This window comes from Myotis daubentonii, chromosome 17, assembly GCF_963259705.1.
Source record: "Myotis daubentonii chromosome 17, mMyoDau2.1, whole genome shotgun sequence".
NCBI lineage: Eukaryota > Metazoa > Chordata > Mammalia > Chiroptera > Vespertilionidae > Myotis > Myotis daubentonii.
In genome coordinates, this window is record NC_081856.1 from 3,003,110 (window position 1) to 3,021,273 (window position 18,164).

Sequence of the window (18,164 nt, forward strand, 5' to 3'; positions counted from 1 at the left end):
TTCATGCTTTCCTGCTGTTTGTTTTTATAACAAGGCAGAGTGGGTGGAGGAATTTCTGACATCTTAAGAGAGAGTTGCCTTGCATTTCACAAGTATCGAGGCTCCTTAAAACGCAGTAGAAAATGTTCAGCGAAGTTGAAAACAATACTGCTGGTCGTTAGAATCAGAGCTCATGGCCAAACAGCACATCGTGTCTGAGATTCTGAGATTGCGGAGGTTACCGGGTCTTGGTCGGCCTCGGTACCACCCGCCCCTCCCTGCAGTACTTTTTGCCAACTCTCTAGTGCGCCCTTCCACATTCCCAGCGAGGATGGGCTGTGTCTCCCTGAGGAAAGTGGAGGGTGTTGAAGGACATGGCCGAGCTGTGTGTTAGTTTCAGATGCTGAAGGGGTTCATGTCAGAACCCAGGAAAGCAGGACAAAAGGAAACCTCCAGGGGTACATGGCGGGCGGAGGGAGGTCTGAGCCATCTGGAGACTCAGCCACGGCATTAGCAGCCCGGCAGGTGGCTCAGGCTGGGCGCCAGCCCCTGCACAGGAAGGACGTGGCTTCAGGCCCCGGGCCGCGTGTACCCAAGGATTTTTAAAAAAGAAGGTAAATAGTGTAAGACACGGGCGGAGGCTTTTCTGGCCCCTAACTCAGTCATAGAACACTTTCCTGAAACCTACTTAGAGGGGAAGTTCTTAGGGTTCATTGTAATGTATTTATTTTTCTTATTTGGAAATGACTGTTTCCCCAGCTTGTTTTAGTGGTGAAAATGATTTCCAAATGCTTGCATTTTTATTTTTTTAAAAAGATTTTTTTTTATTAATTTTTAGAGAGAGAGAAAAGGAGAGGGAGAGAGAAACTTCCATCTGCTGCCTCCTGCACGCCCCTTACTGGGGATGGAGCCCGCAACCCAGCCAGTGCCCTGACTGGGAGTCCAACCAGCAACCTTTTGGTGCACAGGGCGATGCTCACCCAGTGAGACACGGGTCAGGGCTGCTTGCATTTCTTTCTTTTCGTTTTTGTTTTTGTTTTGTCAATCCTCACCAAGGATATTTTCCATTGATTTTTAGAGAGTGGAAGGGAGAGGGAGAGACAGAGAGAAATAAACATCGATGTGAGAGACACATTAATTAGTTGCCTCCCACATGCGCCCCAACCAGGGCCGGGGATCCAGCCTGCAACCCAGGTACATGCCCTTGACCGGAATCAAACCTGAGACCCTTCCGCCTGCAGGCTGATGCTCTGTCCACTGAGCCAAACCGGCTAGGGCGCCTGCATTTCCTTGAAAAGTTATCCCTCTGATGGCGAAGGTGAAATGTCAGCATGGACCGAGGTTTTGTGTGGGTCGGTCCAACCGCACAGAAGCCAACCTTTCAAGCTGAGTTTCTGACCGGAAGCTCCTGCTCCTGCTCCTGCTCCTGCACATGGCGGGCAGGACCGAGGTGGCGGGCAGGACCGAGGTGGTGGGCAGGACCCAGGTGGCGGCCGGCCCTCCTGCTGCTCCGGAGGCGCCTCTCTCCCGCCCTGGCGGCTCCGCAGCTTCCCTGCCTCAGGCCCTCAGGCTCCCGCTGGCTCTCCTGGCTCGGTCCTGCACTCCGGCCCAGGGATGCGTCCCCGCAGACCAGCTCGCTGGGCACAGGACAGTGGCGGTGAGCCCTCCTGATGCAGAGCCCGCGGCCAGGATGGAGGTCACGGTGGAGGACAGCAGGGCCTGGGCACGCGGGCGGGCAGGAACGGGCTGCTGTCTGGGACCCTCCCGTTCAGGGCCTGTGTCTCTGCGGCCTCGCTCCTGGCTCCTCTCCGTGTTAAGGGTACACAGTAGCCGTGGCCGGCGAAGGACAGAAACCCAGCTGGACGCGCGGGGGCGGCAGCTTCCTCACGGCCTTGCAGCTGCTCTCCTCTTCCCGCTCCCCCCTCCATGAATCCTTGCTCCAAACCAGCCTCCATGGATCCTGCCACTTCCCCAGGGCAGCACCCCTTCACCCACTGAAGGGCCCTCTCCCTTCGCCTGCACGTTGCATAACAGAAACTTCGGAACTAGCCTCTCTCCAGACTCACTTTTGTCAACTTCTTCAGATTTCACAACTTCAGCTGTGCTGGACCCGGAGCCGGGCTGCCCCCTCCGCCCTGCAGGGCTGTGCCCTGAGGAGGCCCTCGCTGCTGGAGGGCGAGCTCTCAGGTACAGAACGTTCCTGAGGCAGGACCTACCTGGCCTTCCCCTGGGAAGTGCCCCTGCAGACGAGGCGGGTGTGGATTGACCCTCCCTAGAGCTTCAGTGCCTCCCGCACAGGCACCAGGCGGGCCAGCCTGCTGCCATCGAAGCCACTGCCCACTCGGCGGCTGCGTCTCCGTCTGAGGGAGGACTTCCCTTTCCCCCTGGACTTTCGCCTTCCCCGGCACCGCAGGCTCTCACTAAAGTGTGGAAACTATTCACTGACTTAAAAAGGGAAACACAGGGAAACCAGTGATCGCTGTGCAGCTGCGGGAGTCTGGAGGCTGAGGACAGGCCCCCGTAAGAGCCCGTGCAGCCGGGCTGGCTGGTCGCCTGACTCCCACGCGGCCCTGACGACCGCCCTCCCTGCCCCGACCACCCAGGGCAGCCCTGGAAACTGCATTGAGAGGAGGGAGACCGAGGCTCTCCAGAGCCAGCTGCCCGAGTCCCCGGCCGGGCAGGAGTGCCGCCAGCCCTGCGGTTCCTGGCCCTGCCTGACTTCCGCCCTCCTTGCCTGGCACCTGCCCTCCTTGAGTTTTGAGCGGCCCTTCAGCCTCGCTCTGCGTGTCATCCGGAGGAGCTGGCGCCAGCGTCCTCCACTTGAAGACAAGAGTCTAACCGAAGCGCCACTTACAAGGAGCGGGAGGTGTGCGAGCCCCTGGCCGTCCCGGCTGCGGCTAGCGATGCTCGTAGACTCACACGGGGAAGGCCTCTGAGTACAGACTGGACAGCGCCCGAAGGCGTCGGCTGAGCAGAGAAGCGGTAGACAGACACACAGTAACCTTTCCTTTTATATATATTTTATTGATTTCCGAGAGGAAGGGAGAGGGAGAGACAGAAACATCAACGATGAGAGAGAATCATTGATTGGCTGCCTCCTGCACGCCCCCTACTGGGGATGGAGCCCAGAGCCTGGGCATATGTCCTTGATAGGAATTGAACTCTGACCTCCTGGTTCACAGGTCGACGCTCAACCACTGAGCCCCACCAGCCGGGCAGTAATCTTTTCTACAAACCATATCAACACAGTTAAGTCAAGTTTTCCTTTTCTTTTTAGGTGCCCTATTTTCATAAAAAGGACATATTTTTCCCTGGAAGAAAATGACTTTCACTTCAAGTTTAACGTGCCATGTCCAGCTAGCAAAGGGTTTTGGCTTAAATTCTTTCCAGAGCGGATGTCCGTGTCCTCGGTGCCAAGGAGAACGAGGTGGGTGGAGTACCTGCTGCTCCCGTCCCGGCAGCTTCGGAGCAGCTCTCCTCATCAGCGGACGCCGCTGCGCCTCCCCCCCAGGCTGAGAGCTGTGTGGCCTTGGGTGAACATCGCCTTGTATGTCCGGAAACCCAGAGCAGCACTTATCCAGCTGGAGCAGAGGGGAGCGTGCCGCCGCCTTGCCGACTCCCAGCTGGGAGCAGGCCCACGGAAGAGACCCTGCCCGCTGCTGGGCTCTCAGGAGTCAGGCGTGGTTTGCTCCCGCAGCAGCGTGGCCACGGCACCTCCACCACCCCAGGCCCCCAAGGAGCGTCATTTCAAACGGATTGGAGGACTTAGCGAGGGCTGACTTGGCTCCAGCACCTCCTGTCGCCCAGAACACTAACATGGTCAGTGTCTTCCGTACCCGGCAACCCAGCAACCTCAGCTCCGGGGAAATAGGAGATAAAGCCTCGAGGGCCCACTGAGTCCAAGCACAGCTGCCCGCGCGGCGCCGACGGGCTGTCCTTGCCACGGCCAAGTCCACCCTCAGGACCGGTCACTTTCATGGCTCCCGGGGGTGAGCAACCAGCAGACTCAATAGAAGAAGCTGGGAGACAGTCATCAAAATAACTCCTATCACAGCGGCAGCGAGAAGCCGGGGATGACAGAGTGCCACCAGGAAGCCACCAGCACGGACCTGGCTGCAGTCTTTTCAAAGACCGGCACCTGGGCTCACTCAGCCTGGCCCCATGGCAAGGCGGTGCTGCTGTTGTTTCCGTCTTTTTTGTGCCTTTTCTATTCTGAAATGGTAATGAAAGATACTGCCTAACTTAGTGCTTATAGAAAGGCAGCTATAAATGGAACCCCACAACCATTCACTGTGCGCTCACACACGGCACCCAAAGGAGGGCAGTGGGGGGCTGTGGGGGGTTATGGGGGGCTGTGGGGGGCTGTGGGGGGCTGTGGGGGGGCTGCTGGCACTTGGGTGGCCGCTGGAGGGAGGGTTAGGGCACAGAGGCCTGGTGCACCTCCCAGTGCGACTGCCCGTGGCTGCCCTCACCCCCCTGTGCAGGGAGGTGCCACGTCCCTTAGGACTAAGCAGGGTGCCCAGGTCCTGGGGACCCTCTTCTGCTCAGACATGGCGACCCCACAGGTAACTTTCTAAAAAATAGAAATTATGAAAACAAGCACAAAGCAGTGGAGGGTGGTGGAGGGAGGGCTCTCCATCGAGAAGAGTTCCCTCCAACAGAGGCTTCTATTCGGGAAGGGATCCATCTGACTTCCTGCTGGGGCTTATTGTAGACTAGACGGAGCTGAGTGTGGTGGGAGGAGACCCAATACACAGGGATGAGGCCCAGGAAACCGAGGGGAGGCGGGGCTTCAGGCTGAGCCCCGCTGCAGACAGACAGGAGGCTGAGGGACTTGGAGAGGAAGGGGCGGGAGTCGGAGCGGTGCAGGGCTTGGGGAGGGAGGCCTTGGGGTGGAAACAGACATGACCATACAAAACAGACCAGACAGTGCTGTGCAGGTTGACAGGGAAGGCGATGAGACTCATTTATGAGAATTAGTTAATCTTCAGCCAATTGTGAGCTGGGAATGAAGCAGAATTATTTTAGTCATCTGTCTTTATATGTCAGTGTCCAGTAGCATATGTTTCATATTGTTTGGAAAGCACGTGTGACTTCTTTGAAGCAAACACTGTGTTCTGAACGGATGGAGAAACAAGGCAGTTAGGAGATGGTCCTTGCTTCCCAGCGGTGACGGAGGCCGCTGCACAAGTCTCTCAGGCCAGTCCCGGAGGAGGTGTGAGCAGACCATGGACGGCTCCTGCTTTGTGCAGGCTGCATATTAAGCATTTCAACCTATTATTTCATCTACATCCTACAGCAGTCTTAGGATAGATATAATTATCTCACTTTCACAGGAGGGGGAACGGCAAGTTCAGTGACTTGTCAATGTCCACAAAGTTCTGGAAACTGGGGACATGGGTTTGAGTCCTGGCTCCCATGTCTTCCCAGAAAGGCTCTTCTGCTCTAACCGATGGCCTCCTTAGAGCCACGTGCGTGCATGCTGGACAGCCACCACGATCTGAAGGGCTCATCTGTGAGGTCTGGGTCTGCTGAGCCCGCCCAGCACAGCAAAGGGTCCGACGGGAGATCGGGCGTCGGAGGTGGCAGGGAAGGACCCCCATGGCGGCAGGGGCCAGCCTGTCATCCGGGAGGTGGAGTGTGGAGAAAACTCCCCTCTGAGGTCACTTCACACTGACTTTTAAGCTGTCAAAGCAGACCACGCCTTTGAGGAAGCCCTGACACACCTCTCCACGCCTGTGATGGCTCCGCAGCCAGGACGCCCGAGGACCAGGGGGGCCACAAGCAGGACATCCAGGGGCCCTTGCCTCCGGGGGCCTTCGCCGGGTCCGTGAGGGCGTCTTCCTGAGGTTCATGCGAGGATTGGGACCGTTGGCCTGGCTGAGCGGGGCGTGTCTGCTGTGGCTGGAGCGATGCGTTTGGGAAACTTGGCAGATGCGTTGTTTGGGACCCCTGGAGGGAACACCCCGCATTCCCCGGTGAGCGCGTTTCCAGCCTTCCTCACGGGAGGGTCTCGGAACTAGAGGTTTCATACGTCTCCTTGCACCCGCTGGCGCTTAGTCTGTGCGCCTCAGGCTTCACCTGAGCCTGAGGGCGCTGGGTCGGACGGCCTCCCTCTCTCCCCGAGTTCCGTGTTTAAGCAAAGAACATTGTTTGTTTTGAAAAGATGCCTACGTGCTACCTAATACCTACAGCGCCCACGGTGAGTGTGTACTCAGTGTGAACCCCCAACGATTACTTCAGCCAACCTGAGACCCTCCTCCTGCAGCTCAGGGGACCGTCCGCGTGTCCCTCGTGGCTGATGGGACGCGTGGCGTGTGCGTGGGCCTGGTGGACAGCCGACACTGATTTCAGCGATGGCGGGGACTGTGGATGTCATTTGCATTTGTTTGAAATGATTTTTATCTCTCTCCTTTTTTCTAAAGAGCATTTATTGTTTCCCCCTTAACACCCTCATTAATTTTCATTGCCCAAATCAAATACTCGGGCTCCTGCTGTTGTCTCCGCACCTTGCGCACACTTAGAAGGAGAGAGAACGTCACTCGTTGAGGGAACAGACAGCAGGCAGCAGAGTCATCTGCCTCGATGATTAAGCGGTCTTCCCCCCTTTCATAAACCCCACAAACAAGGGAATGAGCCAGCCCGTGACGTTCTCTGACTCCTGGGAATTCCAGGAGCTGTCAGTGTTGGAGCAGGCAAATAAATGAAGCCATTAGTCAGGTTATCTGCTGTGCAGGGCCCCCTGGAGCAAGGCTGGAGGATTTACCTGTCCTACGGCCTGTCCTTTGTGGGGACCTGTGTTGTGGGCTCCATTTAGGTACCTGGTTCTTAGCTGACACATTCCTGCGATGGATTGGCCCGGGCTGACCGTGAGCACTGGGCCAGGCGTGCCTGCAGGCGGTGAGCCCCACCTGCCGTTCTGCTCCCGGGGCGCGGAAGCTGTGCGCCACACTCCCCCTCGGTCCCCAGGCAGTGTGGGTGGCCATACCATCCTTGCCTGCATCTGCGCTTACTAGTATTTGTTCCATAAGCGTGGTGGTTGCCGCCATGTCCTGATGCTGTAGGTCCGGAGATCAGGAACCGGACACTCAGCGCCTGCCTCCTAGGGGTCCCGTTTTCACAGAGAGAGGGCTGCGGCCTTTTCTGTCTTCCTGGCACTGAGATGTCTGTGCCCCTGAGGATGTGACAGATCCCTGCCAAGTCACGTCTTGGCCTTTCCTCCTGTGAAGTAAACTGAGCGAGGAGGCGGCCGGACCGCAGCGCCTCCCACGCCTCAGCTGCCACGTAAGGAACCCCAACCCTGCCCTGCCCGATAGGTGAGCCTGTCGGCGTCTCGGGGCAGGAGCCAGAACTCAAGAACAGCCACCACCCACAGCCACCTGGGCTTTTCCAAGTCAGATGGCGCTTAAGCAACAGCCAATGGGACACTTTCCTGGCTTGCTTCCGCCTTTTCTCTAGAAATTCCTCCCTGGCTCCTGTCCGGGACACCTCTAACCACTTCCTGGTGGAGCTGTCCAACTAGAATAGGCTTTTGCTCAAATAAACTCTTAAACATGCCAAGTGTCTCTCTTGGCGGTTCTGTGGTTTATCACAGAGCCCCCGGGCGGCGGATTTGCCCTCATTCACTAGGCAGACATTTATTCGGTGCTGCCGAGTGCCAGGCCTGTGCCCAGGCTGACACAGCGGTGATCCGGGAATACAGCTCGGACTTGCAGAGAGAGCGCTCTGTTGGATAGGAAACCAACCTCACCAAGCAAACAAACCTGTTCATGGTTATAAACTTGGTAAGAATTATGAAATGCAGAGCAGGGTGTTCGACTGAGACCAGCACAAGGTGTCCCCTAAGCCTGGAGGACCTCCGTGAGGAGGTGAATATGTAAGACTGCTGTGTACAATCCCAAAGGTGGGACAGGTGCCCACTGAAGAAGGCAACACAGTGACATTAAAACCTGCAGGGAAGGAGCCAGCCACGTGAAGATTCAGTGGGAAAAGGTCCACGTAGAGCGAGGGCGTGGATGGGCGTGGCTCCAAGGAAGCCTGTTCTGTGACTGGAAATCTGAAAGAGACCAGTGATAGCGGGGTGCCTGCAGGGGACCTGATATAGCCTGGTGCCCAGGAAGTTCCCAGTACATGTTAACTCACTGAATAAAGTGGGCAGTGCTTCTACTCTAATAGTTTGTAAGAGTGAGTTGTCAGAGGCAGGGGTGGGAGACTGCAGCCAGGGGCCGCGGAGGCAGACGGAGTGATGATGTAACCGAGGAAACTGCTGAGGTCAGGCGGGCTGGGTTGTGGCTTCTGCACCCCCTTCCATATTTACTAGTACAAGGCCTGTCCACTGAGAGCCACACAGCAGCCGAGCCCCACACTTTGGGCCTCAGTGCTGGGAAACAGGGACAGGAGCACTCAGAGTGGTGCCCTGCGTATGGCATATGTGTCCCTCTGTGCATGGCGTGCATCCCTCACAGCTGTGCTCAGGACCAGGAAGCGGACGCTCCCATTTGCTGGAGTGAAAATGACTCAAAATGAATGAGATGAATCCAACAAGGAGAATTTCATTTCCTCCTGAAACGAACACAAAACAGACAGTGTCTGTATCCTTCCCGTGTGTCTTACCTGTAGCTTCTGACGTGATTGACAGTATCTTTTCAGTGGTAGATGGTAAGAGCTATCTATATTAATAATAGAGGAATATGCAACTGGGACGCCATCACAGTAACAATAACAACTGAACAGCAGGCTGCATGGGGTGACAAGGCTGGCAGGGGGGTTAGTGAGGGATGACCAAATGATTGAACAGCAGGATATGTAGGGCGACCAGGCCTGCATGGGGGGGGGGCAGTTGGGGGTGACCAGGCCAATGGGGGAGGGCAGTTGGGGGAGAGCAGGCTGGCAGGGGGGCAGTTGGGGGCAACCAGGCTGCAGGGGGGCCAATTGGGGGTGGCCAAGCTGACGGGGGGCAGTTGGGGATGACCAGACTGGTAGAGGGGGCAGTTGGGGGCAACCAGGCCAGCAGGGGGTGCAGTTGGGGGAGACCAGGCCAGCAGGGGGTGCAGTAAGGAGCGACCAGGCCAGCAGGGGGGTTGTTAGGGGAAATCAGGCAGGCAGGCAGGCAGGTAAGCAGTTAGGAGCCAGCGGTCCTGGATTGTGAGAGGGATGCCCAACTGCCAGTTTAGGCCTAAACAGGCAGTTGGACATCCCCCGAGGGGTCCCGGATTGGAGATGGTACAGGCTGGGCTGAGGGGACTCCCCACCCCCATGCATGAATTTTGTGCACCGGGCCTCTAGTTACTAATGAAACCCCTTGTGGGGATTCAGAGCTAGACCCCATGATGTGCTCTGTGGTTTGTTTTGAGCTAAAGCAATTTTAGCTTCATGACCAAGAGAAACTTCTGCCCTCCCTTTAAGTCCCTAAAGCAGGGGTGGGGAACCTTTTTGCTGCCAAGGGCCATTTGGATATTATGGCATCATTGGCAGGCCATACAAAATCATCAGCTTAAAGATTGGCCTCCTTTATTTGGTCAAACATTTAATTAGCTCACCCCTAATGCCTTGGCAGAGCCAGACCAAATGATTTCGAGGGCCTTATTCAGCCCGCTGGCTGGACGTTCCTCACCCTTGACCTAGAACTGAACTAGGGGCCTTGCCCATAACAGGTTCTCAGCGACAATCTCGGATGCACTCACCTATCTGGGGGGGCAGCTTTATTTACTGCACGTCCGTTCTCATCGTCTTTCAATGACCCTGTGAGCTCCCCAGGACGCCTGACTTCATCCCTAGCGCAGGGCTTCTGTACCCACATCCCCCTTGAGCCTGCCTCTCTCGTATGCAGGGTCCCCATACATACGGATTAATCTCGTCATTTTCTCTGGCTCACCTGTCTCCTGTCTATGTGATTATTAGACCAGCCAGAAGGACCTGGAGGTCGAGGAAAGTTTCTCCCCGCCAACCTGCGCCCCCCGCGCCCCCCACCCCCCGCCCCAACAGCAGCACAGATCTCCTGTGTTGGAACCTTTTAGTTGGAAAGAAAGGACTTGAGCAGCGTGTGGACTGCTTGTCTTCCTCTGGGCGGCTCTGGGCACCGGCTCTAGTGAAGGTTTATAGAAAATCCACAGCCTGCAAATGGACCCTATGATTTCTGCTGCTTCATGTGTAAAATCCAGTCTAGTGAGGTTTCTTCCTTCTCAGGCTAAGCATGAAGGAACGGTAATAAAGAGAGCTGTGCCTTGTGTTTAGAGAAGGCTGCACAGGTGACACATCGACACTGCCCCCCTGCAGGAAGTTCATGCTAAGCTGCAGCTCTCTGAGCCCACCAGGCCAAGCGCCCCTGAAAAAGGAACCTTCCTGTCACACGTGGCCATGTGGGCTACGCACAGCTCGGGGTTTGTGGGCGATGGAAGGAACCGACAGTTAAAGAGCAAAACAGGCCCCGGATGGCCGCTCAGGGGTTAGACCATGTCCTATGCACCCAGGTCGGGCACATACCCAGGCTGCGGGTTTGATTCCCCATTTGGGGTGCATGCAGGAGACAACCAATCGATGTTTTTCTTTCTTTCTTCTTCTCTCTCTGGAATCACTGAAGCACATCCTCAGGTGAGGGGGAAAACGGTAAAACAGACACCCAGTATTCGGGCCCGTGGAGAAGCATGAAGAGCAGGAGTAAAACACTTTTATTAGATTTGGTTTTAACACAACAAATAGTAGGGGAAGCCCCCAAGGGTTAATGAAAACGCATGCCCAAGGCCGGCGAAGAGTGAGACATAAACGTGAAAACAAGATATGTCTGCAATTCACACGGGGCTGCGCGGCTTCCTTCGGTGTAGCCCCGATAATCTAACGCAATTCCTTTTATTTTGCTCAATAGCATCCTCTTCACATTTGTGATCTCTGCCCCCGCGGCCCGGGCGGGTTACAGAATCGGGATGTAGCTGTTGATCTTAGTGCGATGCCTTTGCGAGATGCACTCAGCGATCCACACGATGTTCCTCATTTCTTGCTCCCTCAGCTTCGTGTACGCATAGAACACGCCGCAGTGGAACTGCCTGGTGAACGCCAGCACGTTCATCTTCACCTGAGCAAGGGCGGGAGCACCGTCAGCCCAGCGAGGCCACGGAGCACCGTCAGCCCAGCGAGGGCGGGAGCACCGTCAGCCCAGCGAGGGCGCGGAGCACCGTCAGCCCAGCGAGGGCGGAGCACGCCCCATCAGCTCGCCCAGAGCGCAGGCGTTACCCAGTAGGAAGCGGCAGACTGGCTGTGCTGGAGCAATAAATGTGGACACCAGGAGTTTAGACCAAGTTTGTAGGCCCACAGGGCAATCTGCCAATCTCAGCAGCACTCTGAGCAGACTCCTAGGACCTGTGTGTGTGCACATATGTGTGTGTATGTCTGTGTCTATGTGTGTGTCCATGTGTATGTCTTTGTGTCTGTGTCTGTGTGTATGTCTACATGTGTGTGTCTATGTGTATGTGTGCATGCCTGTGTGTGTCTGCATGTGTGTGCCTGTTTTGTATGTGTGTGTGTCTGTGTATCTCTGTCTTTGTGTGTGTGTCTGTGTTTGTGTGTGTGTGTGTGTGTCTCTGTGTGAGTTTTTGAATGTGTGTGTGTGTCTGTGTGTGATTTTGGAACCACATTTACTTGGCATCTGGCTTGTGGGCTGGTCGCATTCAGGGAAAGCAAATTTTTTTGGCCACAGCCTTAAAAGCTTGGGAAGGTTTTAGCTGCCTAACTCCCTCCAGGGCAGCATCCCAGCCCCTGGCGTCCAGGCTCAGCTCTGATGAGCTTTTCTAGAACGCTCTGCAGCAACCTGACTTACAGGGCAATTGTTTGTGTTTTTCTCTGTAGAAGGGAGATAAAAGAAATTTTTCAAAAAATAACTTGAACTTGGACAGTCGGAAATGGGACCGTTCCGAATTCTGTCCCCGTGGAGGGAAGGAGAGAGGGCCGAGCTGGAGGCAGTTTTGACGCCCCTTGGGCCCTGAGAGCGCTCAGAGCTGGGCCGACAGGAGCTGGTCCGCCCGCTGCGGCCTGTGCAGCCCACAGGTTCTCAGGGTCCATCCCAGGGCTCTCTGCAGCTTCCAGTCAATTGCAGTGGAAGGGCCGGTGGCTGGGAGGAATGAATGGACGGCGCTAGAAAGATGTGTTAGACTAGGGGACATTGCTGGTAAAAAGTATAACAAACGAAACAAGTCCTTCTGTTGAGCAGCTCAGCACCCATGGACCTTTCTGCCTTTTTAGGGAACCGTGATGAGGACCCTCCGTGGAATTCCGCAGGAATAATTCCCACGTGTTACAGCTGTGCCCGAGCTGCGTCCTAACCCTGGACAAACCCGGAGGGCAGCGCCCACCGGGCTGGCCCGTGACGATAGGCAGGCTGTGATGGCGAGAAGGCTGGGCCGTTCCCCTCGCTCCGGTTCGGGCCGCCTCCCTCCCAGCCCGCTCTGCACTTCCGTCCCACAGGGACTTGCACAGGGGCCGCCCTCTGAGACCACGGCTGTGAGGCGGAGCCCTCACTCACAGCCCACGCGAGAAGACGTTAACCCCAGGGCGGGGAAAGGAGCGGGCACAGCCATCCATGCCCAGCGGGCCCTACCTCATGCTCGTAAAACACGTCCTCCAGCGACTTCCCCCCACTGCCGTCACCCACAGCCTCGAACAAGGGCTTGTAAACCTTCGAAATAGAGGAGAGACTATTTTGTAACAAGTTCTCATTTCTCATAAATGTATATGGCTCCTAGCAAACAGAAACGGCATCTATTTAAAAGCCTATCCCCAGAGGCCATGCTCTTGTAACTCTCAGGCCTCCTGAGGAAATACCAAATCTCCCCAGTGACAGCGGGTGGGATGGTAGCGGAGCCCATGGCGAGCGCAGCCCCACCAGGCCAGGGGGCGTGGGAGCTGGTTTCCACGCTCGGCTCTCACTCTGGGGCTCAGGGAATGCCCCCCGTGGGACTGCAAGTGCGGGGGTGGGAGCCCAGGTTCGGAGAGTCCGCGCACAGCCCCTGGGCACAGCAGGTGTTGCAGAGGTTTGGGCACAGCCTCCGCCTTCCGTGGTCCCCGGAGGCGTCCAGGGAGCCCCGGGGAAGATGGGCAGGTCCTTCAGTCCGGAAGCCGCCTACAGGGCTGAGTTAGAGGAGCGAGGAGCGGCTGGGAGGAGGAGGACCTGAGCTGCAGGCGGCAGGTGGGGCCTCTCCATCCTGCCCCGGAGGGCCGGGGCGCACAGCCAGGGGCCCCTCACCTGCTTACCCGGCCGCTTCGAAGGGCCTCTGGGTCGGCTCTTCCACCTGCTCTGACGTGAGCTCACGTTCCCTGGACGCCGTTCCCAGGGAATCGCTGCGTCAGCCCCTGAGGACCGTGCTGCCCAATGGTCACAGAGACATCCCTGTGCACCTCACAGCCCTCCGGGAGGGAGGCACCTCAGGGAGGGTGCGGCGTCCAGGGCCCACGAGAGCGAGTGGCACTGGGTCATGTACGTACCCCGTAGTGGTCCGCGACCCTCTTCATCTGTTCGAAGTCCTCCGCTTGGGCCAGCAGGCGCAGGCCCTCGGGGTAGAGCCGGCCACAGGTCGGGTACAGGGCCTCCCGGGCGTCTTTGCTCAGTTCGGTGCCGAAGGAGTTGAGGGTGATGATGAAAGCTCGCCTGTCGGCCTCAAACTGAATTTGCAAGAGAGAAAGCGGTGAGACCGGCCTCTGCTCAAGGCTAGAGACAGAGCCCTAGGGAGGCAAGCGTTTCCCCGATTTGTTTCCCGTTCGGCTCTGCATCTAGTTGTCGCTCCGTCCAGGGTTATGAACGAGAACTGAGCAGCTGCTCCAAACCCCACGCAGCTCCCAGGCGCCGGTGTGTGGCCCGGCCAGCAGCCTGCAGCTCTCCTCCTGGACGCGGGCGTGAGGTCTGGGCTGCGCGGTGGGTGCCCCGGGACAGAGCACACGTGCCCGGGGAAGGCCTAGTGGGCGCTGGGAAGAGAAAGTGCACGCCGTGCCCTCCAGGCCCCCCTGACTGTGGGCGCCGTGCCCTCCAGGCCCCCCTGACTGTGGGCGCTGTGCCCTCCAGGCCCCCCTGACTGTGGGCGCCGTGCCCTCCAGGCCCCCCTGACTGTGGGTCAGGCCTCTTCACATGCGGAGAGTCTGTGCTATCCGTGGTTTGGGTGGGGTTATTATTTTGTTTTGCTTGTGTTGTTTTTTTTTGTTAATCCTCACCAGAGGATATTTTCCCATTGATTTTTAGGGAGAGTGGAAAAGACAGAGAGAAACATCGATGTGAGAGAAACACATCGATTGGCTGCCTCCTTCACGAGCCCCAACCAGGGCCCAGGCCCGGGAGGAGCCTGCAACCAGGGTATGTGCCCCTGACTGGAACCGAACCCAGGACCCTTTGGTCTGCAGGCTGATGCTCTGTGGTATAGAGTCTATGCACTGAGCCAAACCGGCCAGGTGGGTGGTGTTGTTTTTAGGTTAAATAGCAGTAACTCTGACTCTGTAGCTAAGATTTATACAACTCGGAGCAGGTGATCCTGCTCTCTGGCTCAGGTTCCTCATCTGTGGGGCGATGGGTCGAGTGTGCTCACCTGTCCTCTCCGCTGAGCGAAGCGCCGGGCAGACGGCCGCGGGGCCTCCAGGGCACCAGCACCTTGTCCTTCTCTCCCGTTGGTCTCCATGTCCTCCTCCTCCCGTCCTCCTCCTCCGACCCCCACCCGAGCCCAGACCGGCTCCTCCCGGTGCTGGTGCTGGGAACCCTTCTCGGTACCCGAGCCCCTGCCCGGCACGTGACCCATCATTTAAAAATCTGCCTGGGTTTCTCTCCCCTCAAGACCAGACCCTCTGGGGCCATGCCTGTTCTGTCCACGTTCGTTCTGAACGTCCAGCGCCCGACCCGTGGCAGGTGTCGGGTGGGCCCGCCAGAAGGGCCTGCGATTCTGCCCCGTCAGCTCTCCTGGGGCGGCCTCCGCTCACAGCCCCTCCCAAACCCAGAGGCCACAGCGAGGAGCCGGGGCGAGGAGCCAGGCGGCCAGTCCTCCCATCCTCCCAGCCGGCCAGAGGGCGGGCCGCCTTATCTGGAGTCGAAGGCAGCTGCCTCGGGCCCTGGACAGCACCGGCCCGCGTACTCTCAGGCCTCGCACGGTCAGGGAGGATGGGCCAGAGGGCGGTCCACGGCAAAGGAACCTCCACATGGCCCCTGGCGGAGTGGGTTGACGGGCAGGTCCTCAGTGCGCCTCCTGGGGGGGGGGGCGGTCAGGGCGGCTCGGGCTGCACCAGGAGAGGGCCACGCCCCAGACAGCGCTACTGAGCAGCCACGTCTGCGTTGGGAACACGTCTCCGCAGCCTGCACCGCATGAGCTCCACTCAAAACTCAACCTGCTGAGATCCTCCCTGCGTTTGAGGGCCCACAGACCCCCTTTTCACAGGAAGCCCTGCTAGTTCCCCTCCCGGTGATGATTTCCTTGGACCCCAGTAGCTGGTGACTCCCCTTGTTCTGCCTGGCTCCCTCCCGCCTGCAGGGGTGAGAAGATGCAATGGGAACTGTAAGAGGCTGACCATCTGCATCTGACACCCTGGCTGGAGGGCACACGGGCAGCGCCTGTGGGTGCAGGTACGTCAGAGTCCGGTCCTTTCCCTCAGCCTCCTTACAAACACCCGTTCATTCTGAAGCCACAACCTTTTGCTGCTGCAGGAGGTGACTGGGCTCTGGGGCTCCTTCCAAGTCACTGTCAGCTGCACCCGTTAGAGCTGGGCTGTCAGGCCACCTGTTCTCGCCCCTTCACATCTGGGGGAAGCAGGGGTAGGCCGGGGGCCATGGAGGACAGCGGCAGGGGGCAGGGGTGGGGGACAGTGTGGGGGGCAGGGGTGGGGGACAGCGGCAGGGGGCAGGGGTGGGGGACAGTGTGGGGGGCAGGGGTGGGGGACAGCGGCAGGGGGCAGGGGTGGGAGACAGTGTGGGGGGCAGGGGTGGGGGACAGTGTGGGGGGCAGGGGTGGGGGACAGTGTGGGGGGCAGGGGTGGGAGACAGTGTGGGGGGCAGGGGTGGGGGACAGTGTGGGGGGCAGGGGTGGGGGACAGCGGCAGGGGGCGGGGGTGGGGGACAGTGTGGGGGGCAGGGGTGGGGGACAGCGGCAGGGGGCAGGGGTGGGGGACAGTGTGGGGGGCAGGGGTGGGGGACAGCGGCAGGGGGCAGGGGTGGGGGACAGTGTGGGGGGCAGGGGTGGGGGACAGTGTGGGGGGCAGGGGTGGGGGACAGCACAGGGAGCAGGGGTGGGGGACAGCACAGGGAGCAGGGGTGGGGACAGCGGCAGGGAGCAGGCGAGGGGGACAGCGGCAGGGAGCAGGGGTGGGGACAGTGGCAGGGAGCAGGGGTGGGGGATAGTGCAGGGAGCAGGGGTGGTGACAGTGCAAGGAGCAGGGGTGGGGACAGCTGCAGGGAGCAGGGGGGCTGGGTGCTGTGAAGGACAGCGCAAGGAGCTGGGGTGGCCCAGGGCCGCGGAGGACAGTGACGAGAACTGGAAGCAGGCTGGGCTTGTCAGCTGTGTACTGACCAGGAGACCAGACGGCATGGCATGTTCTGGGCTCTGTGTCCTGTGGCATTAGCCACACAGACAGCAGGGGTGCCCTGGACACAAGCGAACTTTCTATATGAAGTCACAGTCTTGAAATTCAGTCAAATGTTCGCATGCAAGCCCAGGTAACACCCTCCACCTGTGAGTCTGTCCTGTCACACGAGAGAGCACGAGACCACATGCGTGAGAACTTCATAAACTACACAGATAAAGGGGAGGTTACGTGATCTAATGCTGCTATAAACCTGACAAATCTGGTCACATCAAGAAACGTTATAATCAGCCCGGCTGGTGTGGCTCAGTGGATGAGTGTTGACCTAGGAACCAGGAGGTCACGGTTCGATTCTGGGTCAGGGCACGTGCCTGGGTTGGGGCTCAAGCCCCAGTGTGGGGCATGCAGGAGGCAGCCGATCAATGATTCTCTCATCATTGATGTTTTTATCTCTCTCTCCCTCTCCCTTCCTCTCTGAAATCAATAAAATATATTTTAAAAAACATATAATCACATGCCACATGTAACTGATGTTTCTACATAAATGTATGAAGATGGTTAAATGGATTTTTGTTTTTACCGCAGCTTGAGAAAAACCTAACCTAGCGTGGTAGGCTAAGGGACAGGAAATGGCTGTGAGAACCTGGGACTCAGCAGCCGGTCGCACCGGCCCAGTGACAGCCTGCGTTCAGTCCTACGCGGTCCTTGCCAAGAGACCGTTCTCGTGGGGTTCTAGGGCCCTGCAGCCCACGTGCTGTGATCCTGCTCATAGCTCAGCCTTCCTGTGGGTAAGGGTTGTGCACTTAATGCAGAGGCGGATGAACACGTAGGAACTGGAGCCGGGAGCCAGGATGCCCGAGTTCCCATCCTGGCCTCCCCTAACTGTGACATCAGGCCTCTGTTCCTCAATTACCCCTCTTGAATAATAGACGCTAAACTACTCATCTCTGTGCTATGTTGAAGTCCAGGGGAATCCATGTGTGTGACCTTTAGGACAGTATCTGGCACGTACTGAGTGTTGGCTGGTCCCAGTGCTGCTGTATACCTTTTGTTTCAACGTGACTCCGATTCCACTTTTGTTGGTGTAAAGTGTAAGAACCATTTCTACGCCATGGGAATTAGGAATGCGGACACTATGAGCCCTGGATGATGTGGCTGCTTCGAGCATGGCTAGTAGTTAAATTCATGAGAAGAAGGGACAGCGCTTCGTCGGGTCACCAGGCTGCCGATGTGTGTGATGGGACCAGAAGTCCTGACGTGGAGTGGACCTTAAGAAGTTCCTTACTCATCGAGCCCCACCCCTGGGTGGGACAGACGAGGAAAAAGACCTGTTGGAGTGGCCAGTGGCACACTCTCTCAGGCTGCTCACTTCCGTTCCCACAGGGACGGCAGTGTCTCTAGCTGTGACCCTGGGAGGATGAGCTGCTTTAGGGGAACTAATGCTGCCAGGTGCCGTTCAGGACCGTGCGCTACACCACGTGCAGGTGAAGGTATTCAGGAGCCCCTCCCCGCCCTTTTGCCTAAAGGGTAGTTCTCCTCAGGTTTCTCTTGAATTCAGAAGTCATCGATCCATATTCAAGGATCTGCCCACCAATGAAGTCAGAGCAAGAGATAACCTAATGATGAAAGGTAGTCTTTGGATAAACATTGTT

General features: G+C 57.7%; 1 protein-coding gene across 1 annotated transcript in view; it reads right to left on the reverse strand.

Annotated features, from left to right (window-relative positions):
* Window positions 1-10,616: 10,616 nt before the first annotated feature.
* Window positions 10,617-18,164, reverse strand: part of ATP6V0D2 (ATPase H+ transporting V0 subunit d2) — a 29,971-nt gene continuing 22,423 nt past the window's right edge. Inside the window, exons 6-8 of the mRNA XM_059672652.1 lie at window positions 13,450-13,626; window positions 12,566-12,643; window positions 10,617-11,047 (exon numbers count right to left, since the gene is read on the reverse strand). Coding sequence (XP_059528635.1) covers window positions 10,886-11,047; window positions 12,566-12,643; window positions 13,450-13,626 — 417 coding nt within the window. The 3' untranslated portion in view covers window positions 10,617-10,885. The remainder of the gene's footprint in view (window positions 11,048-12,565; window positions 12,644-13,449; window positions 13,627-18,164) is intronic.